The 26,677-nt window shown below is 48.6% G+C and overlaps 1 protein-coding gene across 1 annotated transcript; it reads left to right on the top strand.

Annotated features, from left to right (window-relative positions):
* The first annotated feature begins 567 nt into the window (after nt 1-567).
* Nucleotides 568-24,742, top strand: ANKRD53 (ankyrin repeat domain 53). The gene is made up of 5 exons (XM_077816192.1): nt 568-678; nt 14,275-14,474; nt 15,360-15,524; nt 17,898-18,018; nt 24,059-24,742. The coding sequence occupies exons 1-5, from the start codon at nt 568-570 to the stop codon at nt 24,740-24,742; spliced, it is 1,281 nt and encodes a 426-aa protein (XP_077672318.1).
* The last annotated feature ends 1,935 nt before the right edge of the window (nt 24,743-26,677 follow it).

Genomic DNA, 26,677 nt, shown 5'->3' with positions numbered 1-26,677 from the left:
CCTCATAGAAGTGGAGCGCCGGGTGGGATTCAAATGAAGACAGGATGTAAGCCTGGCACTATGGGGTAGGAGGATTCTAATTCCAAACCAGTTCTTATACAGGATGATTTGACAGGATTGTTTGTGATAACAGAGACTCTATGGCCCAGGAGGTCCCTTCCAGTCCTAGGTAGGCATGTTTGGTTGCTGGGAAAGGAAAATGTGTTTTGTTGCGGTTGATGCTTCCACAACCTGTTCAATGCATTGTTTAGAAATAGTACTGGTGAGTGAGAAGAAGGACATTAATATTTAAATGTTTACACAGGACACTGTGATGGGTCCCACCTTGAGGAGGAGGAGCAGACTTAACTTACTTCACTTACTGGATTGGCAAGGGCAAGGAGGAGCTGAGATAGCCAGGGGTAGGGTTCCCCATATGGTCTGACATTGCCTGGAAGCTTGACTCACTCCCCAAGGGAGTCAATGATTGGCTTACAGTGCGCCACATAAGCCGACCGATTTATGGTGCTCCGCAAAAACGTGTCCAGAGACTAGTATACCACCGTCGTCAGCGCCTATGAGCCAATAATGACTCATACAGCCGAGATCAAGGAGGCATTTGATAAAGATCTCAGCAAGGTCATCAAAGGGGTGCCATACCAGGACAAACTCATTGTCCTTGGAGACTTTAATGCTCCTGTGAGAGATGACTCTGACACGGGGAGCTGGGTGCTAGGACGTTAAGGCATTGGAAGGTCAAACTCCAATAGTCAACTACTTCTGTCCAGTTCAATATCACTATTACCAACACAGTCTTCCAACAGGCCAACAAATGTAAGGCAACAAGGATGCATCCCAGGTCAAAACAATGGCATATGCTAGACTATATGTATTTGTATGTTCTAAAGACATGAAAGATGTGTATATCTCCCACTCTTTGAGAGGTGTCGAAGGAGGGGGCCCTCAGACCATCCGCTTGTGAGAAGTTTCATGTCACTACACTTAGCAAAATACACCAGAAGATGCTTCAAACCACTAGAGAAAATCAACATGACTACCATGAAAGAGCCCAGTCCAGTTCTGGTGCCCATAATTCAAGAAGGATGGTGATAAATTGGAGAGGGTTCAGAGAATAGCCATGAGAATGATTAAAGGATTAGAAAACTAGCCTTATAGTGATAGAGTTGCTGGATCTATTGATTAAGAATTCTTGGTTAACACTCTGAGGTTTGACAGGTTCTTGTCTCAAAATTAGGCACAGTATTATTAAAATTACTGTTCAGTTGGGAACCCCACTGTGCATGGCTGCAACACTCACACGTAGGAAATCACACGATATTTATAATGGTACGTCTTAATAGTGTTAGCAAGGTCACAGACACTCTCATCCAGCAAGGTAGACAGCGAGACTACAGAATGTAGAGCTGAATATCCATATACTCACACTGTTCCTTGCAAAACAACCTAAAATGTTTGTCATTATCACCCTCCTCCCCCTCTCCTTCCCCTTCATAGTCACCATCATCACTGGTAGGCATCATTTTGGCATCGTCCACGGCGCACAGGCTGGGATACAGATTGGTGCCAGTATGCCTCATGCATATTCACTAGGGGTTTCAACCCCTTTATTTGTAGTTCCTCATCCTACTAATGCTGGGGTGCCCTTCCCCCATACAGTTTAATCCTTTTACTTTCATCTTATTAGCATGTATATCAATTAGTTACCATGGCAATCTTGTAGTCCGATATCCCAGACTAAAAATATCATAAACTAGCATCTCAGTTACCTATCAGCAGTTTAGTCGTTACAGCGTTCTGTCTCCTCATAGCTTATGGTCGAGGGTTACTCTTGGTTAATTACTTCTGCTGAGGCTTTTTTGGCCTTAATTTAGCTTAACTATCGTCTTACAGGCCTTGAGGCTTGTAGGCTCATTCCATTACTGCCTTAGCTTCCACCGATGCCTCACCGAGAAAATACCTATAACTATAGGCTACAATCGACTCAAAGAGCTCACTCTATTTACCTTAACACAGAGACAGTTCGGGGGGGCGGGGGTGACATGATCACTTCCTGTAAGTACCTACAGAGGAAACAAATATTTAATAATGGGCTCTTCAATCAAGCAGATAAATTTATAACACGCTCCAATGGCTGGAAGTTGAGGCTAGACAAATTGAGACTGGAAATAAGGGGTAAATTTTTAAAGGTGAGAGTAATTAACCATTGCAATAATTTACCAGGGATTCTCCAACACTGACAATTTTTAAATCAAGATTGGATGTTTTACTAAAACATCTACTCTAAGAATTATTGTGGGGCAGGTCTCTGACAGGTGTTACACAGGAGGTCAGACTAGATTATCACAATGGTCCTGTGACAGATTGGATCACAGAAACCCCCTTGGGGCTGCCCAACTGATGTGCAAAAGACTACTTCTGCCCCTGCTTTCCCTGCCAGCCTGGGACTCCAGCACCCTGTCTTGTTGAGCCAGACACGCCAGTCTGCTCCAACATAGACCCAGGGTCTGAACCACAGGCCCCAAAGCTGCAGACTTAATTGAAAGCAGCTTAAGAAGTGTTCCTGTCCTTAACACTCAGATGCCCAACTCTCAATGGGGTCTAAACCCCAAATAAATTCGTTTTACCCTCTATAAAGCTTATACAAGTACCCTCTATAAAGCTTATACAGGGTAAACTCATAAATTGTTCGCCCTCTATAACACGGATAGAGAGATATGCACCGCTGTTTGCCCCCCTCCCCCCAGATATTAATACATACTCTGGGTTAATTAATCAGTAAAAAGTGATTTTATTAAATACAGAAAGTAGGATTTAAGTGGTTCCAAGTAGTAACAGACAGAAAAAAGTGAATTACCAAGCAAAATAAAATAAAACACACAAGTCTAAGTCTAGTACACTAATAAAACTGAATACAGATAAAATCTCACCCTCAGCGATGTTTCAATAAGTTTCTTTCACAGACTGGACACCTTCCTAGTCTGGGCACAATCCTTTCTCCTAGTACAGCCCTTGTTCCAGCTCAGTTGGTAGCTAGGGGATTCCTCATGGTGGCCTCCCACTTTGTTCTGTTCCACCCACTTATATGGCTTTGGCACAAGACGGGAATCTTTTGTCTCTCTGGGTCTCTCCACCCCTTCTAAATGGAAAAGCACTGGGTTTAAGATGGATTTCAGTACCAGGTGACATGGTCACATTTCCTGTGAGACTCCAAGCCTTCATTCCTTCCTGCCTGTCTCACAGAAGGCTTGTCTACAAACAGAGCCATCCACAGTCTGTTGTCCTCGTTGATGGGAGCCATCAAGATTCCCAACCACCATTAATGGCCCACACTTTGCATAATTACAATAGGCCCGCAGAGTTATATTTCATATTTCTAGTTTCAGATACAAGTGTGATACATTTACACAAATAGGATGACCACACTTAGTAGATTATAAGCTTTGTAATGATACCTTACAAGAGACCTTTTGCATGAAGCATATTCCAGTTACATCATACTCATACTCATCAGCATATTTTCATAAAATCATACAGAGTGCAACATCACAGGTCCCTTCTGGCCTTGGAATCCAGGAATGGGTCTTTGGGTCAGTGAAAGCTGGTGGGTTTTGAAAGCAGACAAGAAAAATCTGCCAGCCGAAGCTCTCCTTAGAGCAAGCGCACAGGAGCATGGGCAATGCAAAGAGCGTGGGCCACGCTACTCCAGCCCTTAAACCAGACTGGCCCACATGAGCCTTACCCGAAGCCAGTGGGTCTCAACCAGGGTTACGGGTACCCCTGGGGCGATGCGGGGGTCTTCCAAGGGGTACATCGTCGCCTCCAGAGATTTGCCTAGTTTTACCACAGGCTACATAAACAGCATTAGCGCGGTCAGTACAAACTAAAATTTCATACAATGACTTGCTTATCCTGCTCTATATAGGATACACTGACCTGTAAGTACAAGATTTATATTCCAAGTGATGTATTTTATAATTCGATGGTAAAAATGAGAAAGTCAGCAATTTTTCAGTACTGGTGGGCTGGGACACTTTGGTATGTTTATGTCTGATTTTGTTAAGCAAGTCGCTTTTAAGTGAGGTGAAATTTGGGGGTGCGCAGACTCCTGAAACGGGGTACAGTGGTCTGGAAAGGTTGAGGACACTGCCCCAAACTGTGGAACATCCCAACCAAGAGCAATGACCCTGCCCCGAGGGCTATACAATTTCCTGTCCCTCTGCACTAGCATGAGAGCAAGAACCCCAATGCACTTAGACTGTATGGTCACAAGCCCAGTGGGGAGCACGGCCACCCACGGACCGGCCCCCCACATGGCAGAGGAGGGGGCCGTGGGGAGTGTGGACCCCCACAGACCAGCCTCCCATGGCAGAGGAGGGGGCCGCAGGGAGTGTGAACCCCCACAGACCGGTCCCCATGGCGGAGGAGGGGGCCCCAGGGTATGTGGACCCCCACAGACCGGCCCCCATGGCGGAGGAGGGGACCGCGGGGAGTGCGGACCCCCATGGACCGGCCCCCCACATGGCAGAGGAGGGGGCCTGGGAGAATGTGGACCCCCACAGACCAGCACCCAAGGGAGAGGAGGGGGCCGGGGGGGGGGAGTGTGGACCCCCCACAGACCAGCCCCCCAAGGGATAGGCGGGGTTTGGGGGGAGAGTGTGGCCTGCATCAGGGCGGGGCTGCTGGACTGTCACCGTCAGCCAAACAGGGCGCAGCCCCCAGCCCCTTTAACCGTGGGGCGGCCCCCGGCCATGGCGCACTGGCAGGGCTGCCCAGAGTGGGGGGCAAGTGGGACAATTTGCCCCAGGCCCCACAGGGGCCCCCACGAGAATATTGTATTGCAACTTTGGTTTATGGCAGGGCCAGTGGCGAAGCCAGGTGGAGAGAACGGGGGTCTGGGGGGGGGGGCAAGCACAAAAAACCTGCCACCCGCTGAGGTGCTTTCCCTCACCGGGTGGCGCATTCACAGACAGGGCAGTGCGCCGGGTTTTCGGCAGCCCTTCGGCCGCGGGGCCTTCCCTCGCTCCGGGTCTTGCCGCCGAAAACCCGGAGCGCTGCTGGGTGAGTGAAAATGAAAAAGCCCCTTCGTTAATTAAAGGGCACCCAAAATTGCTTTGCCCCAGGCCCCCCCCCCCGAATCCTCCGGGCGGCCCTGCGCACGGGACTCACGCCGCCCTCAGGTCAGTGCCGGGGAGCGCCCCGGGTTTGGGGGAGCAGCGGGCAGCACTCCTGTGGAGCGTGGTGCTGTTGCCATGGCGGCAAGGGCGGGGGCGTGGGGGCAGTGAGCGGGGCGGGGAGGTTTAGGGGGGCCAACTGTCTATTTGCAGAAAACCAAACACCCTCGTCCCGCCCCCCCGGCCACGCCCCCTCTATGAGGCCACGCCCCCTATTCACGCCCTCCCTCCGTCGCTCGCTCTCCCCCATCCTTGCTCACTAGCTCATTTTCACCGGACTGGGGCAGGGGGTTGGGGTGCAAGGCAGGGTGAGGGCTCTGGATTGGGGTGCAGGCACTGGGGTGGGGCCAGAGATGAAGGGTTTGAGGTACAGAGAGGGCTCCAGGCTGAGGCAGCGGGTTGGGGCCCAAGGGGGGGGGTGAGGGCTACGGCTAGGGGTGTGGCTCGGGGGGGGGAAGAAATGAGGGGTTCAGGGTGTGGGATGGGAATCGGGGCTGGGGCAGAGGGTTGGGGTGCAGGATGGGATGAGGGCTCCAGCTTGGGGTGCGGCCTCTGGGGTGAGACTGGGGATGAGAGGTTTGGGGTACAGAAGGAGGCTTGGGCAGGGGGTTGGGCACCAGAGGAGGTGAGGGCATCTCCCTCTGGCTCCTAGGCACAGGGGCAGCCACATGGATCTGCACGCTGCCTGCGCCCACAGGCACCGCCCCCTCAGCTCTCATTGGCTGTGGTTCCTGGCCAATGGGAGCAGCTGAGCTGAGCTGGGGGTGGGGGCAGAGTGCAGAGCCCCCATGGCCACCCCTGTGCCTAGGAGCCGGAGGGTGGCGCCAGTAGGTTTCCGGGAGTCACGCGGAGCCGGGTAGGGAGACTGCCTCCATCGCCAACTGGACTTTTAACTGCCCGGTCAGCGGTGCCGTCAGGGTCCCTTTTCGACTGGGCATTCCAGTCGAAAACTGGACACCTGGCAACTGGTGGGCTTGGGGATGGGGTGTTGGGGGAGGCTGTGGGGCTGGAGGGTTGAGAGGAGGGGTTGAGGGCAGCTAGGGGGTGTGGGTTGGGGGGTGGCTGTGGGTTTGTGGGGTGAGTTGAGATTGGCAGCATCATAAATACGGGGTTGGGGGTGAGTTTTCATGTGGGGCAAGTGGGGAGTGCAGGGTTGAGTTGAGGATGGGGTGGAAGTGGGATTGGGGGGGTCCTGAGTAGGGGGTTGAGGGCAGTTGGGGGGATTGAGGGGGTGAGTTGGAGATGGGGTGGCTGGGGGGTTGGGAGTTGTGTGTTTGGGGATTGGGGTAGCTGAGGGACTGGGGGTGTGAGTTGGGGAGACGGCTGGGGGATTCAGGGATCATGAGTAGGGGTAAAGGTCAGCTGGGGGTATGGGTGTGGGGGGGTGAGTTGGGGTGGGGGTGACTGGGGGGTTTGGGGAGTGTTGGGGATGGGGGTGGGTGGGGGTTGGTTAGTGGATGTGTGTTTGCGGATGTGATTTGGGGATGGGGTGACTGGGGGATTGTATGTTGGGGATAGAGGTGGCTAGAGAGTTGGGAGGTGTTTGATGGGGTGGTTGGTGGTGTGAGTTGGTTAGTGGCTGAGTTTGGGGGTGTGAGTTGGGGATGGGGTGACTGAGGGATTGTAGGTTGGGGATGGGGGGTTGGGTGGCATTGGGGATGGGGTGGTTGGGGGTATGAGCTGGGGGGCAGCTGGGGGTGTGAGTTGGGTAGTGGCTGTGGGTTTGGGGGTGTGAGTTGGGGGCGGCTGGGGGAGTGAGTTGGGGAGCGGCTGGGGGTGTGAGCTGGGGGCAGCTGGGGGGTGAGTTGGGGAGCAGCTGTGGGTTGGGGGGGAGTTGGGAATGGGGGGAGTTGGGGGTTGTGTTTGGGACGGGAGCGGATGGGGGGGTTGCGTGCGGTGGGGGTTGGTGAGGAAGCTGGGGGACAGGCACTGTGAGGAAGCTGGGGTTTTCAGTGAGTCAGGGATGGATGGCAAGAGGGCTGGATGTGTGTCAGAGCTGGTGGATCAGTGAGGTAGTTCTGGGTCTGAGATATGTGGGCTTATTCTGTGGGTGGGTCTGGGGACTGTGGCTGTGGAAGTGCGTCTGCGGGGTTTGTGTGTTGACATATCACATAGGTCCCGAATAAAGTTTGCCCTCCACCCACTTCCCAAAAATAGCCATTCCAGCTGTGAGACATTTCACCCTCTGTGCGTCAGGTGTCGGGGGGTCGGGCGACGCCAAACCACTGTATTTTTTCATGTCGTTATTTATATTGCGCTCACACATCCCTCAGTCATGTCTGGCCCCGGGCGCTGGGTGCTGCACAGATAGCAAATGACAGGCCCTCCGCCAAGGAGCTTAAAACCTAAAAGACAAGACCCAACAGCCAGGTCAGCTAAGCCCACTCCTGTGGAGCTTCAGCCGTTCAGTACGGGCTCTGTCGGGTGACAACGTACCGTTCATTTCCCTTCAGACCACACAGGTGTGCAGCAGGGAAAGACCTCAGGTCTTTTGGCTTCACAATGCAGAGCCCTGTCGATATCTATGCGGGGTCTTCCCTTCCTGCCCCAAATCGGGTAGCGTTGTTGTACATTGTTAGATCAGCTGCTGCCTTTCCGAGACGGCTGCATTCCCCCCTCCACTCTCCAGATAAAAGGTCCCCTCAGGGGAAAGGCGCCAAGTGGAAGCACATCAGCATCTGCCCTTTAGCTCCCTGGAAGAGGCCCCAAAAAGTTAATAGAGCCCCAGGTGGTTTTCCCCCAGGGTCTCTGGAAGCTGTGGCAATCAGAGTGTGAATCCCAAGTAACTGGAGAATCACTGGAGCCCAGAGCTGTGGTTTTCCACTGGGGAGGAGACAATGTGCCCCTCCACTTGGTTATTTTTAAAAATTATTGATTTCTAGTCACTTGGCACCTTTTAAATTCAATGTAATTGACGCAGGGCACTTTGAGGTTAGAAGAAAACCTCGGTTGTTTTGTTTGCATCCAATATGGAGGATAGCTGACCTTGCTGGCCACAGGAACTGGAGGGCCGAAGCCAGCTTGTGTGGAGATTGACATGGAACGTATAAAGGATGATGACCTGCCCCTACTCATTAAACCAGGTTGCAACATAGTCCCCGCTTAGCTCAGTGACTACAGCTCGAGGCCTTGGGCAGAAGTGAAGAAGACTATGGGACAGACGGAGTGATGTGTCTGTGTTTTCCTTTAGAGGCACTCCCAAATCGACCAGAGTCTGTAAGAAGTTGAATGGAGGAAAGTATGAGCATATGGCAGCCACTGTGGGAAACCTGCACTGGCTCCAGGAATGTCTGCAAAAAGCTGAGTCACCTACCCAAGCCGATATCAATGTAAATCCCATTTGTTAAGTGAATGTAATATTGGTGAAAGAAAACCAGGAAACTGGGGAGAAAGGAGTTCAGACTCCCCTGGCTCATTCAGTCCTTGGCTTCTCTGCTAGGAGTGACAACCTGGGGCCCATTGTGATGGACAATTGTGATGCTGGTTTTGTGAGCTGGACACTTGTCTCTTAGCAACTGGTCTGAGACCCAAACTCATTGCAGTGTGGCATAGGGGACTAAGCATGGGAAGGAGAGCCGGAAACTCCTGATTTCTATTTCCCCATTAATACTCTCTGTGATCCTAGACAAAACATTTGCCTTTGTATCTCAGTTCCTCCGTCTGTAGAATTGGAATAATGCATACCTACCTCACAGAGTTGTTGCAATTAACATTTGCACAGCACTTGGAAGATATAACTAAAAACAGTGTTTATAATCCAGTGATCTCAAACCCCTTTATAAAGATTAGAATAATTATCCACATTTTACAGATGGGAAAATGAGGCACAATCAGGTGAAGTATCTTGCCCAAGTGAGTCTAGTAAGTCAGCAGCAGAGTTGGGACTAGAACCAAGGTCTCCTGATTCTACCACCTGTGAGTAAGCTCCATCACCGTTATTACAAGGCCACCAGGCACACTTCCAAAGAGAGCTTTCAGCTTTGAACTAGCAACCTGGAGGCGATAGGTTCTGTGTACTAATCCTCCGAATCAAGGGTTCTCCACTTGTACGCCACAGAGAGTTGGGTGCTCACTGGGGCTCTGATCTAGCAAAGCAAAGCATTCCCACTGAAGCCCCTTGCTTCCAGTGGCTCATTTTCTTTAAGATGGTTCAAAAATGCATAAAATCCTTTGTTTTCCCATGTGAACGACTGCTATATAGCTGCCACAGGGATGTTATGGGATCCAGTAGGAGCGGAGATGGTCCGTACAGCGATGAGTGAGAGGGGTGGTATTCTCAAAATAGTCTCTGTTAAGTCTCTGATCTGCCCTTTGAAACATTTTAAGACACTTGCTGTGAGCCACCCAGGCCTCAGTCCCATCTTTTATCCTGCTTCCAGTTACATCAATGACCTGTTATCTAATGGGAATTTATTCAGTGGCATCTGGGTGTTCAGCACCTCGGAAAAATCAGGGCCAGGTTTTTAAAGGTATTTAGGCACCTCCAGATGGAGATGGGTGCTGCATGGGGTTTTCTAAAGCCCCTCGGTGCCTCATGCCCATGAGACTCAGTGAGACTTAGATCTCAGAGGAGCAGCCGTGTTAGTCTGTATTCGCAAAAAGAAAAGGAGGACTTGTGGCTCCTTTACTTCAGGCACTCACAAATTTATTTGAGCATAAGCTTTCGTGAGCTACAGCTCCCTGCATCAGATGCATTCAGTGGAAAATACAGTGGGGAGATTTATATACACAGAGAACATGAAACAATGGGTGTTACCATACACACTGTAATCAGAGTGATCACTTAAGGTGAGCTATTACCAGCAGGAGAGCGGGTGGGGGAGGGGGAATAGGGGACCTTTTGTAGTGATAATCTAGGTTGGCCATTTCCAGCAGTCGACAAGAACATCTGAGGAACAATGGGGGGTGGGGGTGGGGGATAAACATGGGGAAATAGTTTTACTTTATGTAATGACCCATCCACTCCCAGTCTTTATTCAAGCCTAAGTTAATTGTATCCAGTTTGCAAATTAATTCCAATTCAGCAGTCTCTCGTTGGAGTCTGTTTTTGAAGTTTTTTTGTTGAAGAATTGCCACTTTTAGGTCTGTAATTGAGCATCCAGGGAGGTTGAAGTGTTCTCCGACTGGTTTTTGAATGTTATAATTCTTGACGTCTGATTTGTGTCCATATATTCTTTTATGTAGAGACTGTCCAGTTTGACCAATGTACATGGCAGAGGGACGCTTAGGTGTCTTGGTGCTTTTGAAAATCCTACCGTGCACCTTTGAAAGGCACCTAAATACCTTTACAAATCTGTCCCTTGGTGTCTAATGGTAGTTATCCAAATTTGAAAATTGTATTCCTCCAGAGCCTGCCAACCTGAACCCTGCCATACCGGCTCAGAAATTCTCTATCTGTGCAGATGAATTCTTTTCTACTATGTTTACACAATCAGCAGGGCAAAGAGTAGGGAGGTGATAGACTCTTCTAGCCAGCTGAAGAGAGATGGCCAGCTCATAGAATGCAGCATTCAGCTCTGGGATCTTTATTGCCAGAAAAAATGTTATGTAAATTGTAGGGAATTAAGAGAAAAAGCAACCTCGATGATTAATGGGCTAGATGGATCGAGGAAATGTAAATAACTGACTGTATAGGGCAGCTAAGAGACAGCTCAGCGGGGAACATAACTGGGGGTCCATATTTGAAGGGTGTAATTACCAAAGAGGCAGAGGAATTGTTTAGGTAACTCAGGGGCTCTAAATAGGAGTGACGGAATGGCATTGAGAAAGCCAGCCTAAATTTACCCATCAGGGAGGACTTCCTGACAGTCAGACCTGTAAACATTGAATGAAATCTCCCAAGAGAAGCCTCAGCATTTGAGACATAAACCAGCGATAGTCAATTATTTTTTTGTCAAGGCTCACATTTCTTGGTCAAAAGATATAGTCAAGGTCCAGACTCCAGAGTCAATAATATTTTAAAAATAACAATGATGATGATAATAAGTAAATACAAAGATTTTGGGGTTCATTCAAAAGTGTCTGGTGGTCTGGATTTGGCCCGTGGTCCACCTATTGATTATCCCTGCTCTAAACACTAGATTAGATGAGAAATACTAGAGAATAAACTGTAAGGAACAATCCAGCATTGTCCAGTTTGCCATGAGTTTAACATGGATTTCAGTTTTCAGAGTAACAGCCGTGTTAGTCTGTATTCGCAAAAAGAAAAGGAGTACTTGTGTCACCTTAGAGACTAACCAATTTATTTGAGCATGGGTTTTTACCACTACAAAAGGTTTTCTCACCCCCCTACACAAACCCACTCTCCTGTTGATAAAGTGATCACTTTAGATAAGCTATTACCAACAGGAGAGTGGGTTTGTGGGGGGGGGGTTGGGGGGGTGAGAAAACCTGGATTTGTGCTGGAAATGGACCAACTTGATTATCATACACATTGTAAGGAGAGTGATCACTTTAGATAAGCTATTACCAGCAGGAGAGTGGGGTGGGGGGAGCAAAAACCTTTTGTAGTGGTAAACACCCATTTTTTCATGCTTTGTGTGTATAAAAAGATCTTCTACACTTTCCACAGTATGCATCCGATGAAGTGAGCTGTAGCTCACGAAAGCTTATGCTCAAATAAATGGGTTAGTCTCTAAGGTGCCACAAGTCCTCCTTTTCTTTTTATGGATTTCAGTGGGATTTGTGCTTGAAAATCAATGGCACGATACTGCCCCTTGAGATGGACAATAAGATTTAATAGCGGGGTGTTTCCATATGGAAGTGCTGTGGTCTTTTTTCCCAAAGAACAATTGAACCTTCTTGCTGTGGGAAGTATTCTTCCCTCCGTGCTGCTGCCTGCAAAGGAGAACGTAACTGAAGGAGTTCTAGGCTTCATGGCAGTCACATTGAATTAGCCAGAAAGATTCTCTGGTTTGTTTCATGCCAGGCTTGCTTGCAGTGTGCAATTCAGACACTGCACTTCTAGCAATGGGTCTAGCCAGGGCCTGATCGAAAGCCCACTGAAGTCACTGGAAAGCTTTGCATTGACTTCCCTGGGCTTTGGATCAGGCCCCTAGTGTGTAACGTAATTTCATTGAGAGACCTGGCTATCTGAGCGTGACTCTTCGAAGCAAACTGCTTGGAGCTTGATCTACAGGTCACAGGCCTGCTTAGGAATGAGCCTCACTGACAGCAGTGCTGAATGGAAGGAGCTGGGAGTTAGCAGCCTTTCTGATCCGCTCTCATGCAGAATAAATGCAGAGTCATTTAGCTGAGAGCACAGTCCTATTAAGTGCTTCCTCCTTTGCCACCAAATGTTCCCACTGTGAAAATTAGGGCTTTTACAGCACAGGGGCAATTGTGACATTATAGCGTGAATAAACTGCACTCAGCCCAAGGCTGTGTTTGTACTGAGCCTCTGGTGACAAATAAAACAATTCCGCTTCGCTCTTGGGATCTTTGCTTGTCAGCAGAAACCAGACCAAAAAAATGACTGCTTCATTAAAGGGCCTGAGCCGGCCAAGTGCTTCCTCTGAGATGCCGAGTATCCTCAATGTCCATTGACTGGCAGGTGTTCAGACCGTACGGGACTGGGCCCTATCATGAGAGGACAGAGGTAGTTTGGTAGGGCCTGCCCCTGCTTCTGCTGAAGATATTGGAAAGATTCCAATTGCCTTCAGAAGATCAGGATCATGCCTTTCAGGGTCATGCTCAGGAATCAACACCCATCCCCCCGCCTAGCTGGCTGAATGTCAAACTTTTTAAAAGACACTGTCAGCGTGGGGCCTGATCCTGAGAAATGCTAGGCACCTGCAATTCCCATTGAAATCAGTGGGAAGTGCAGGGGCTCTGCTTCACTCAGGACCAGACCCTTCGGTCCCCAATCCTGCAACTGGATCCACGCAGATGCATCTCTACACCTGGCTGAAGCCCAAGTGGGGATCCACGTGAGGGCAGTGTTCTCCCCCACACAGGCCTGATAGTGAAATTGGGACATGAGCCTGTGGTGACGCAAATGAGGGGGAGTGGGTGGGTTTAAAAAAACATATGGAGAATAGAAATGTTTCAGGAAACAAAAAATACAGTGAGGGGGTATTTAAACGTGTCCCTGCAGTGTGTCCTGCAAGTAAACAAATAGGCAGTGAAGTGAAATTGACTGGACACAAGTGGAACTGATGGGTCTACTTTCACTGGCTCAGAAAGATGAAAAGTAAATCCGGATTTTTATTTTGTAGTTCTTTCAGTTTCAGTCAGCTAAGGTATGTAAAGTAACACCTGAAAAGACAGGCATTTTAAACAACGTATAGTTTCATGCTGAGTATCTACCTTTAATTCTTTAGTAAACTGACGTCTTTTCTGAATGTGTGTTTTCTCCACGCACCTGCCCCCCAAACTTGGCAACATTTCTGGGTGCTTCAAAAGCAAGAGGAAAATTGGGTTATTTTAGGACTATTTTTGTAAACTACTGATTTCTAGGGTTAATACCCCATATGTAGTGTCGCACCTGTAATGAAATTATGCCTCTACACAGATCATGTACACCTTGGCCCAGTACATGTGATCATCACGCCCTCTAGTGGTTGTCCTGAGTAATTATAATAACCTTCTACATCTTCACAATTAGGAGCAGTTTGGTGCAGGTGGTCAAGATGTGTGTGTCAGTGCTGAAAGTCTCATCCCTGTATGTGTGTGGCCATTGCAAAGTATAAAGATGTACACACACACACACACACACACTCCATCTTGTATGTCGATAAAACATTGGGGTACAGACACTTGTTACATTTCAGATCCCGTTTCTGTTGTAACCCTCCATTCTCAATCACTTCCAATCACTAGTCCTCAAAATAAATAAATAAAAAACATACCCGACCACACCAAGAAGGTTTAGCCCCATTTTGCAGAGGGGGAAACTGTGTCACAGAAAGGCAATGTGACTCTCCCAGTGCCACAGAAGGCGTTACTATCGGAGCCAAAATTAGAATCCAGGAGGAGCTTTTATTCTCAGAACACTAGCCCACACTTCTCTGGTATGAAAAGCGTCCCCATTAGAGTGGATTAGTTAGCGGACAGTCTGACAAGAAACATTTAGAACTGTCCTTTGCCTCCTCCTCCCTGTTAGGGCTTCTCAGCCATCCATCTAGCAGCTCTATACGGCCGGCTGGAGTGCCTGAAACTGATAGTCGAAAAGTTTGAGGTTGATGTGAACTTGGCCAGTCTGACAGGATGGACACCCATTCACCTGGTGATGAACAAGGAGAGTGGCCCCAGGGCACTGGAGTGTTTGCAGTACCTCATTGGAAAGGGGGCAGACATCAATGTGTGAGTGATGGCTTGAGACTTCATAACTTTTTACCTCATCTTAATGTATTTTTTCCCTTTTAATTTGTGTGACTTTACGGCACTTTAAAGATACTGGCTTGGCAGAACCTGGAGGCTGAAGTCCTGTGTTGATTCTCAGAATAGGCATAGCGCAGAAAGCTGTAGTGTAAATTTCCACCACTCCAACATAAGGTACCTCAATCCTGACCTGAAGGGATGAACGAAAAGTTGTCTCCATGACCCATTCTTCCTTTGGTCTCTCTGCTGCGTCTGCCCCTGGGGAGGCCTATTCTGGTGGGGACTTCTCTCCGCTAGGAACATTCAGTCACTTCCCATCCCATCCACCCATGGCACACAGGCCACCCAAAAAGTGATTTCCAGTCACTAACAATGTGACCCGCATTAAAACCAGAGCCTCTGCCTGAAAGGCACCCTGCCTCATGACCAAAGTCCTGACCCAGCCATCCACCTGGACTGAGTTGAGACTTGGAGCCACCAACTTGCAAAGAGTTTGGTTGTAATTAGAAGAGATTCACTTGCTGGCCTGGCCAAAATTCTCCCTACCCAAGCTCTGTTCAAAAAAATAAGGGGGTTGAGGATTTTCTTGTCTTCAGAGGCTGGGGAAGAGTCTTCCAAAAGAAGTGGTGGAAGCCCATCACTGGGGACCTTGAAATCTAGGCCAAACCAAGCTCCAGAAACGAATAGAACACGATCCTGTAGTGGCGGGGGGCATGGACTGGAGGGGACCTGTAGTCGTCTTTCATCTCCGACCACCATAACTGGTTTGTTCTGTAATGCCAAATGGAAGGAGATACTCTCTGAAGAACTCAGGGGCAGTCTCTCGGAAATCTGGACTAGAATTCGGAATGACAGTCTGTTTTTCAGTCAGAACCAGGGCGGAATGTCGCCACTTCACAAGGCAGCCAGTGAAGGACGCCTCGACTGCATCATTGAACTGGTTGAGGCTGGAGCTGATGTCCACGCCAAGGACGCAGAGGGGCAGCAGCCCATTGACCTCTGCAGGATATGGGCCCACAGGAGCTGCGCTAGGTGAGCGTTGCACACCAGATGATGACTGGTTCAGAGTTGCCAGCTACAATACTGGTTAATAGAATCAGAGAAGATCAGGGTTGGAAGGGACCTCAGGAGGTCATCTAGTCCCACCCCCTGCTCAAAGCAGGACCAATCCCCAACTAAATCAGTCAAGCCGGGCCTTAAAAACCTTTAAAAAATAGCTAAGGTGCAACCAGCTGTGGGTTTAATGATATGAACTGATAACCAGCAGTGGGGAAATAAACACATCTGCCGGGGAAATCAACAGTCCCCCCCGCAGCTCTCCATGCCACAGAATCATGCTCACTAGTACTTTAAAACTGGGGGAAATCTGGTGGTGACAATGGAGTAAAACCACTGGCTAGAGCCCCTCAGAGGCTACATCTGCACTCAGACCCAACGGCAGTGTCACGTAGTGTAGCTACCTGGCACAGCGAAATGCAGGCTGCAGCCGCCCTGCAGTGTGTAGCTGCACCTGGCAGTGAAAGGCTCTGGCAGGGGGGATGCAGTGGGGAAAGGCTTCAGCAGCTCCCAGCTCAGCCTTTCCCTGCGGCCGGAGATTGCCAGAGTCTTTCCCTGCCGCAGGGGCAAGGCTGACTATAGCAGTGTAGACACGCAGGCATGGACTGGGCCGCAGAGAGCCGTGTAGGGTCTGCACTTGGGTACATCCCCACACCCTTTCAGACCTGTCTTTACTCTATTCACCTGCGCCGTGGCACGTGGTCTACACTGCTGTCTATATCCGTGCTGGGGGATTACGCTCTGTGTGGACACTAAACCCCATGCATGCAATGCAGAGTCCCCCTGCCACAGACGTGTGCTGTGCAAGCTGCCCCCTGCAGCACTTTCAGTGAACAATATGTCAGATCTGGAATAGCTCCTACTGCTCCCGTGTGGGGCCTTCGCTTGGCTCTGCCCGTGTATTTTTCATCCTGACCTGCCCCGCTTCCTGCTGGTCCAGTTCTGCCACCTCTCGCTCCAGTTACAGTAAAACCAGTCGGAAGTGACCAATTCAAGAGCAGACAAATCAGTTGCATAACAGAAGGTCATCTGTGAATGGTGGAGCGAAATGTTTGGGGATATTTGCAGACAATAAAAACATACTCAAGATAGTTAAGTCCAAGACTGACCACGAAGGGTTACAAAGGGATCTCACTAAACTAGGTGACTGGGCAACAAAATGGCAGGTAAAATTCAGTGTTGATAAGTGCAAAGTGATGCACATTGGAAAGAATAATTCCAGCTATACATTCAAAATGATGGGGTCTAAATTAGCTGTTACCACTCAAGAAAGAGATCTTGGCGTCGTGGTGGATAGTTTTCTGAAAACATCCACTCAATGTGCAGCAATCAAAAAAGCGAACAATGTTAGAAACCATTAGGAAAGGGATAGATAATAAACCAGAAACTATCATAATGCCACTGTATAAATCCATGGTACTTCGAATATTGCATGCAGTTCTGGTTGCTCCATCTCAAAAAAGATATATTTGGTCTATTAGAATTATACAGAGAAGGGCAATAAAAATGATGAGGGATATGCAACAATTTCCATATGTGGCGAGATTAATAAGACTGGGACTGCTCATTTTAGAAGAGAGATGGCTAAAGGGGGAGATGACAGAGGTCTATACAATCATGAATGTTCTGGGGAAAGTGAATAGGAAAGTTTTATTTACCCCTGCACGTAACACGAGAACTAGGGATCATCCAATGAAATTAACAGGCAGCAGGATTAAGACAAACAAAAAGTACTTCTTCATGCAATGTGCCATTAACCTGTGGAACTCATTGCCAGGGGATGATGTGAAGGCCAAAAGTATAACTGGGTTCAAATATGAATTAGATAAATTCATTGAGGACAGGTCCATCAATGTCTATTAGCCAAGATGGTCAGGGATGCAACCCCATGCACTGGGTATCCCTAAACCTCTGAATGTCAGAAGCTGGGACTGGGTGACAAGGGATGGATCACTTAATAAATTGGCCCATTCCTTATGCCCTTCCAGCTTGTCTGTGAACCACTGATAACTAGTCTCTGGGAACTGTTTTCCAACCAGTTATGCACCCACCTTATAGTAGCTCCATCTAGCTTTGGTTTGTTTATGACAAGGTCATGTGAGACAGTATCAAAAGCCTTACTAAAGTGAAGATATACCACATCTACCACTTCCCCCCATCCACAAGGCTTGTTACCCTGTCAAAGAAAGCTATCAGGTTGGTTTGACACATTTTGTTCTTGACAAACCCATGCTGACTGTTACTTATCACCTTATTGTCTTCTAAGTCTTTGCAAATTGATTGCTTGATTATTTGCTCCATTAGCTTTCTGGGTGCTGAAGTCAAGCTGACTGGTCTGTGATTCTCCAGGTACCTGAATGATGCCATGTGGAAAACAGACAAGCGCAATTTTGCTCGTGAAATGCACAAGCTGAATCAAATCAAAAGTGAATGTCAGCACTCGGAACAAAACTTCCTGAAGATAGAGAAGGTAAGATCACCACGGCTGTAGCACCAGAAGAGCCAGGGGCTTTCCTGACTGGTTTTGGTTTCTAGTTCGAATAAAAGGTCTTTTGCTGGCCTTGTTGCCAACTAGCAACCTATAAGGCAGTTAGGGGTGGAAAAGATGATTAATGCCCAGCTAGTTCAGCCCCTCAGCAGCACTGGTCCCTGTGAGAACTTCTCTGGTGCTCCAGGTTTTAAAGCACTCAACTGCGAGGCCCCTACCCCTTGGCAAACTGTACTCAAGCCCACTGAATCTGAGGGCAAGTCTACACTGCAAAATGGAGTCTATCTCAGTTATGTCGGCGTACAGCCACCACAGTAACGAAGTTCCTTTTGCACGTCCACACTACGCTCCTGGTGTCAGCGGTGCGTGTCCTCACCAGGAGCGCTTGCACCGATTGAACTCAGTGTGGGGCATTGTGGGATGTCTTCTGAAAGGCAGCAACAGCCGCTGTAAGCAACCGAATGTCTACACGGACGCTGCGTTGATCTAACTACATCGACCTAAGCGCTACGCCTCTCACGGAGGTGGAGTTATTAAGGTGGTGTAGTGTGCGAGTTAAATCAGTGGGAGCGACATTTTAGTGCAGACGCTTTCGGAGTTACGTCCACATAAGCTGCCGTATGTCAACCTAACAGTGTAGTGTAGACCAGGCCTGAGCTGGAAGAGACTTCTTAGGTCACAGCCAGGGTAGGGTTGTTCCCTGTTTTACCATGTCCATTTATAAGTGTTTTTCCTGCCCTTCTGCTGCCTAACAAATCTCATCGTCTGGAACCATTTCCTGTTACTCAGTTTAAGTTTCCCCTTTCCTGATCTCATTCCACTGCCCCTCATTTTACCCATTCACGACCGGAAGAATTCTCCCCCTTGTTCATTACACACGCCAAAGACTCACAGAAACAGCGTTGCCTGCTCCCCCCTGAATCTTATGCCCGAGGGCCAGAAGGCACGTGAGAGCTGTGCAGATATGCTTGTCTAGGTGTTCCTATGTATCCGAGGCTACATCTGCCCTGCAGCTAGGGCCATGATTTCCCTGCCGCCGCGAGCGGAGCACCAGGGTAGCCCCGGCAGCGTGCGTCGTGGCAGGGTAGCCGCGCTCAGTCCCCCCAGGTGGGTTCGTGCTCAGCGCGACTGAGCTGTCTCTCCACCACCGCTCCTTGTGCGAGCTTGATGAGAGCTAGTGCGAGAGCGTGCATGCCCCTCGCTCGCCGGGTGGGCTTCTCCTGAGGCCCCAGGTGGCGCACTCCGCCTCCCGAGGGAGGACGTAGCCTGCGGCATTCAGCCGGGATGCCTCAGTCCCTGTTACGCAGAAGCACCCACTCTGTCCCATCCACTAGCCCAGGACTCCTTGAAGCCCTAGGGTGTGAGCAGTAATGCAAGAGGGGAGCTGTGTGCCACGCGCCAAACCCACCCCAGAACAGCCAACCGCTATTTCCACACGCAGGTTTGGTGTCAGCCAAGGGGCCCTTTCCAATGAAAAAAACATGGAGTCAAAAAATTCCCCGTCAGCTCTCCATAGCGGTCAGGGGAGAGCTGCACTTTGGCTGCCCCTGCGCTGTAAGAAACCATGCCAAATCAATCTGCAGACAGATGTCACCTGGCCTAGCTGAGAGTCAGATCTGAGGATGAAAGTTAGTTGTGGGCTTAATTGCGTTATGAGTGAATCATGCCTCAGGGTCCACAACCCATGAGCAAAGCTGCAGCTGCTGTTTGCTGACTACAGGCTAGCCTGATTATAGGAATATACTATCTAAATCTGTCCAGTCAGCTTAATATCAGAGAGATCTTCTGTCGAGGGGATGCTGGGCCTGTCAGGAAGCTGATGGACTCAGTGACCTAACAGGCCTGTTCCACCATGGCTGCAGAGGTCTGTCTAGCTTTTCTGCAGCTTCTCAGGACTGTCATTTACCCTGTACAGCACCCAGCACAAAGCGTAGGTCCTCCCATTATACAGTCATAGATTCCAAGGCCAGAAGGGACCACTGTGGTAGACAGACCTAGTCGGACCTACTGTGTAACACAAGTCAGAGAACTTCCCCAAAATAATTCCTAGAGCAGAGCTTTTTAGAAAAACATCCCCTCTTGATTTAGACATGGTCAGTGATGGAGAATCCACCGCAACCCCCAAATCTTTTTCAGTGTCACTGCTTCCCAGGTTACAGTCCCTCATCCTGTAAATATGGCCTACATTCTTTGGTCCCAGATATATACGCTTACATTTAGCTGCATGAAAATGTGTTTTGTTTGCTTGCGCCCAGTTTACCAAATGATCCAGATCGCACTAAATCAGTGATCTGTCCTCTCTATTTACCACTCCCTCAATTTGTATCATCTGCAAACTTTATTAATATGATGATTTCATGTTTTCTTCCAAGTCATTGATAAAAATGTTAAATAGCATATGGCCCCACTCAATGATAATTCCGCATTTACAGTTACATTTTGAGATCTGCCACTTAGCCAGTTTTTAATCCATTTAACGTGTGCCATGTTAATTTTATAGAATTATGGTTTTTTAATCAAAATGGCATGCAGTGTCAAGTCAAAGGTTTTACAGAAGTCTAAGTCTAGTATATCAGCACTGTTACTTTTATCAAACACCTTGTAATCTCATAAAGAGAATCAAGTTAGTTAGATAGGATCTGTATTCTATAAACCCATGCTGAGTTGCATTAATTACATTACTCTCCTTGAATTCTTTATTAATCAAGTCCTGTATCAGCCACTCCATTATCTTGCTCAGGATTGAGGTCAGGCTGACAGGCCTAAAATTACTTGAGTCGTCCCATTTACTCTTTCTAAATATGGGCACAACATTCACTTTCTTCCAGTCTTCCCCTGTGCTCCAATACTTACTGAAAATCTACATTAACGGTCTGGCAAGCTCACCAACCAGCTCTTTTAAAACTCTTGGATGCAAGTTATCTGGACCTGCTGATTTAAAAGTGTCTAGCTTGAGTAGCTCCTGTTTAACATCCTCCAGATGGAGTGGAAAGAGTATTAACATCACCATATGATGAGACTACACCATCTGTTTTCCCTCCAAACACAGAACAGAAATATTTATTGAATGGCTTCTGCCTTTTCTGCATTATTATTGATAACTCTACCCTGTCCACCAGTTCCATTGTCAGGATTCTTTTTGTTCCTAGTATATTTTTAAAACGTACTGATTGTCCTTAACTCTGCTGGCCCTAGATTTCTCCTTAGTGGGGCAGCAGAACTAGTTGATGATATCAAGAAGGCAGAGGTGTTTAATGCTTGTTTTGCTTGAGTCTTCACTAAAAGGGTAAATGGTGACCAGATAATATTAATTGTGTTGACTAACAAGGGGGAAGGAACCCAAGTCAAAACAGGGAAAGAAGAGGTTAAAGAATATTTAGATAAATTAGATGTATGAAAGTCAGCAGGGCCTGAAGACATTTGTCCTAGGGTACTTAAGGAACTAACCGAAGCAATCTCAGAATCATTAGCAATGACCTTTGAGAACTCATAGAGGACAGGTGAAGACCCAGAGAACTGGACAAGGGCAAACATAGTACTTATTAAAAGTGGGAACAAAGAAGACCCAGAGGGACTGTAGACCAGTCAGTCTAAATTCAATACCTGGAACAATTCTAAACAAATTATTAAACATTCATTCTGTACACACCTAGCAGATAATAGGGTTATAAGGAATAGCCAATAGGGATTTGTCAAGAACAAATCACGCCAAACAACCCTAATTTCCTCCTTTGATGGGGTTACTGGCCTAGGGGATGGGAGAAGCAGTAGATGTGATATAGCTTGATTTTAGTAAGACTTTTCACACAGTCCCACATGATAGTCTCATATGCAAACAAGGGAAATGTGGTCTAGATTAAATTACTGTAAGGTGGGTGCATAACTGGTTGAAAGACCGACTCAAAGAGTAGTTATCAATGGTTTGCTGTCACACTAGAAGGCATATTTAGTGGCATAATTTCATTAATGACTTGGTTAATTGAGTGGCGAGTATGCTTATAAAATTTGTGGATAACACCAAGATGGGAAGGTTGCAAGCACTTTGGAGGACAGGATTAGAGTTCAAAACGACCTGGACAAATTAGAAAATTGGACTGAAATCAACATGCTGAAATTCAGTGAAGACAAGCACAGAGGAATTGATTTAGGAAGGAAAAATCAAATGCACAACTGCAAACTGGGGAATAATGGGCTAGGAGGCAGCACTGCCGACAAGGGTCTGGAGGTTAGAGTGGATCATAAATTGAATATGAGCCAGCGGTGTGATGCAGTTGCAAAAAAGGCTAATGTCATTCGGGGGGTGTTAACAGGAATGTTGTATGTAAGCCATAGGAGGTAATTGTCCCACTCTACTCGGCACTGGTGAGGCCTCACTTGGAGCAGCGTGTCCAGTTCTGGGTGTCGTGCTTGAGGAAAGAGGTGGATAAATTGGAGGGAGTCCAGAGGAGAGCAAGAAAAATGAGAGAAGGTTTCAAAACCCTGACTGATGGGGAAAGGTTAAAAAGACTGAGCAGGTAGAGGCTTGAGAAACGAAGAGTGGGAGGAACGGGGGGAACCGCGTAACAGTCGTCACGTTCAGAGCTGTTACAAAGCGGACGGGGATCAATGGTTCTCCATTGGCACTGAAGGTAGGACAAGAAGTCATGGGCTTCATCTGCAGCAAAGGAGACTTTGGTTAGGTTGCAGGAAAAGCTTTCTAACTCTTCGGGGAGGTCAGCTCTGGAACAGGCTTCCAAGGGAGCTTGTGGAATCCCTGTCACCGGAGGTTTGGAAGAATAGGTAGGACAAACACCGGTCAGGGATGATCTAGGTTTACTTGGCCCTGGCTCAGCACACAGGGCTGGACTCAATGACCCCTTCCAGCCCTACCTGTCTATGATTCTACAAGAATACCATCAGCAAGAGCATGCATTGCGAGCAGGGCTGCAGAATGGTAGCGTTCAGGTCAGACGCTGTGTTTCCACAGAGAGGATGGCCCAGTGGCAGGGCACAGACCTGGACGTGGGAGACCAGGGTTCAATTTCCTGCTCTGCCATGAACTTCCTGTGTGACCTTGGACAAGTCACTTAGCCCCCCCTCTGCCTCAGTTTTCCATCAGGGGATAATCCTGCTTAGGGTTGTGAGGATAAATACATTAAAAATGATGCAGCGCTTTGATCTATATAAGAAATAGGGGTTATGTTTATATTGTCAATGGCTTTTTAATGCTTTAAGCTGTTTGAGGGACCACAATAATGCTAAGATCTCATCTCCTCATGGTATTTCCACCAGACAGGAGAAAGACCCAAGCCATGAACTTCGGTTTGAATAGCATGGGGTACCTTGTCTCATGGCACTTTGGACCTAGTTCTGAGACATTAAAAACCTGTGAAAATATAAATACGAATCAGCAAATCACAAAGCCCACAGCCCAGCCCTGCACCTAGTGACAGCCCAGTCCTTTCTCTGGACTGCTCAGGTCTGTTCATGAGCGTGACTCCCCTGTTAAAATCCTCCAGATCAGGACTTGTTCTCTCCTCATTGGTGCAGGGAAGCCCTTAGACCAGATACTGCTGAGATATTTGCCTCCTTTCACCTGGGCTGAACTTGCCTTTTTAGACTCACTACTCAGTTCGCCCCCCTGCAACGAAGCGACCTGAGGGTGGAACGCAGAAGCTGCTTCCGACCCGAGAGTGCAGGATAGGAATTGAGCACTGTGCCCCCAGGAAACCAGAGGGGGAACTTGTAGGTAGGCAAAATATTAACGTGAGCTGGAATGTAGCCAGAACCCAGGACACTGAATTAACGTTCCGTCCAAGGAAGAAGGCACTGTAGCAGCATAGTGTCCAGTAGCGGGTCATTCAGCAGTGATTCAGAGGAAAGACCACCCTCGCCCCTCCCGCCCCACTAAATCACATTTAGAAAACACCTGCCAGGCTTTCTGGCTCCTTAACACGTTTTAAGCGAGTATGGCCTGGCCTGGGTGACAAACGTTCGATCTAATGACCCAGGCTTGACTTGGTTGTGTGTGTGTTTGTTGCAGAGGGAGCAGGACTTGTTGAATGCAGTGGCATTCTCTAACTGGCTTGCAACGAAGCAGCAACAGGGGTTGCCTGACTCTGCTAAACGGTGGCATTTTCTGGAGGACAGAGCGAAGCTGGATGCTGTCCCCAAGAAGGAAGTGGCTAAAATACCTCCTGGAGAAAAAAAAACCAGCGTGCACACCAAGCGGAGGGCTAAGATTAAAGGGGAACCTCGTTTATCTGCCACTGCTCAGCCCCGCACTGGGAAATCACAGAGAGCTTGGAATGCCAGCGTCAATCCATCCTCCCCTCGGGTGACAGACATATTCCGACCTACAACAGTCCGGCTGGGCACCAACCCCGAGGCCTGGGGGGATCATGACTTCAGCTCCTTCTTGTTTCTCTCCAAGGACTCGCGCGGACAGCCAGTGATCAACATGGCTTACAAAGGCAGACTCTCCCCCATCCCCAACCTGCCCTATGAAGTGATCGAGAAAAGCCTGTATCCCCACGCTCGGCCCCTCAGATTAAAGATGCCGCAAGAATTTAAACCCACACACATCTTCGATGTGACAAGGAAGCGCCGCCCAAGCCTGGAGCACAGGTGGACGGACGAAATGGCTGTGAGCTTGCGGGAAACTCTGGACCCAGCATTCAGAGCTACGCTAAAGGCTCACCTCTCTGCAATCAACGACAGCAGTTAGAACTTCCATCTGCAAAACCAGGGCTTCATCCTGCAAGGCGCTCAGCACCTTCCAACTCCCACTGACGTCAGTGAAGAGCGGAGGGTGCTCAGCACCTCAATGGATCAGCCCTTATGCGGATACCCTCCCCCCACTTCCATGCTGCCTTTTTCTGACTCTTGACTTTTTAATATTCCGCTTAGAATGACTTCGATTGGCATAACCCAGCTATGTGACTTACTGAGCTGGAGCAGATAAAGAGTCGGCATCACTAACACCTGACGTGCCTTATGATCATAAGAGAACTAGCCAGGAAAAACTAGCTCAAAGACATCAGCCTTGCCCTTTAAACTAGGAAGTGCATTAAACCTACTGCTCTTCTGTGCTAAGGCCTTGTGTCCTTGCTCACTAACACAACCCAATTCAGGGCGTTTTGGTATTACTGGGCTGATGTCTCCAGAACCTCACTTCTTCCACCAGACCAGTAATTCCACCACAGAACAGAACTTGATGGAGAAGACAGGCCGCAGAGTGCCAGCAATTTGCTGCCCAACAAATTCTGAGCTCTCCTACAGAGCCCAAGACCCACATTCTCTCTCTGCTTCTTGGCACCACGTTGGCAGTGGGGCATGGGCCCTGGCTAAGCTTTCCCTCCCTCCAGGAAGGCAAACTGCCATAAAAAGATATGCTCAGATGCAGTCCCCAGCAGGGGGTAAAAGATCAGGCTGGATCGAACTGCAAATGTGGCAGGCAAAGTCTAGGCTGCCTTCCTTGGGAGTACCCATTGTGCCCAGGGATTAGAGAGCACCCATGCAGACCTGGGCCCTGCTTTCTCTGCATTTCTGCCTTCAGGTTTCATTTTCAAACATAGTCTCTAGCGCTTCTGGTTGCCAGCTGCGACCTGACGCAGTACTGCCTGTCAGAGGTGGCAAACAGTGTGAAGCAGAGCTGGAAGCTGCAGTGTTAACTCTGAAGCCTACCACTCACGTCTGGGAACTGTTAATCTTCGAGTCAAACATAGTCATATGCAAAATTGCCTAATCCAGTTTTGTTTTGTTTTTTAATACAGTGGCAGATATCAGGGGGACAATCGTAGGACTGGAAGGGACTTTGAGGGGTCCAGTCCCCTGCACTCGTGGCAGGACGAAGTACTATGGTATGCAGGGACGTGCTGGCCGCCACTTCCCGCAGCTCCCATTGGCCAGGAACAGCGAACTGCGACTACTGGGAGCTGCGGGTGGCCAGGCCTGTGGTCAATGTGAACAAACTTATCTCACAGCTCGCCAGCAGATTACCCTGATGGGCCGCGTGCAGCCTGCAGGGTAAAGTTACCCACCACTGATATAGATCATCCTTGACAGGGGTTTGTCCAACCTGCTCTTTAAAACCTCCAGCGACAGAGATTCCACAACCTCCCTGGGCAATTTATTCCAGGACGCCAAGGTGGAGAATAAAATTCAAGCACCACTGTGCCTCCCAAAATATGTTATATCAGCCCCTGCCCCACAGAGGGGAGTGGGAAAGAGGGAGATCCTACAGGACTATGCTCATGACTATCCTGGTAACTGTAATGATATAACCAGGTCCTCACACAGGGTAGCCTGGACAGTTGGGCAAACACACTAGCCAGTTCTTTGCTTGTCAAAAAAGTAGACCAGAGTCCCATCTTTCCCCCACCATGTACTTCACTGCAAGCTGAACCTAGCTTCTGCAATAAGATCCCTACAGCAGCTTCATCCAAATTAAACATGGAGGTTATTGAATAAATATGAAAGAACAGTCCGCAAATTTGAGATGGGTAAACTGAGGCAAAGAGCACATGCCTTGCTCAAGCCCCCAGAGTCAAAGTCAGAACCCAGGAGTTCTTCACATCCTGTCCTGTAGAGGTGCTTCCTCATTTTGCTCTTCAGTGTTTAAGCTCTGCATTCGGATAGCAGGGCTAATTCATGCATCTTT

Source organism: Eretmochelys imbricata, chromosome 4, assembly GCF_965152235.1.
Source record: "Eretmochelys imbricata isolate rEreImb1 chromosome 4, rEreImb1.hap1, whole genome shotgun sequence".
In the NCBI taxonomy this organism is placed as follows: Eukaryota; Metazoa; Chordata; order Testudines; family Cheloniidae; genus Eretmochelys; species Eretmochelys imbricata.
Note: the sequence above shows the minus strand (reverse complement) of the source record. Positions and strands in the feature narration are given on the sequence as shown.

Coding starts and splice junctions, on each gene's coding strand:
- ANKRD53 (XM_077816192.1), top strand. CDS start 568: ATGACTCATACAGCCGAGATCAAGGAGGCATTTGATAAAGATCTCAGC. Junction 679..14,274: donor TTGGAGACTTTAATGCTCCT/GTGAGAGATGAC, acceptor CCTCCCTGTTAG/GGCTTCTCAGCCATCCATCT. Junction 14,475..15,359: donor AAGGGGGCAGACATCAATGT/GTGAGTGATGGC, acceptor TCTGTTTTTCAG/TCAGAACCAGGGCGGAATGT.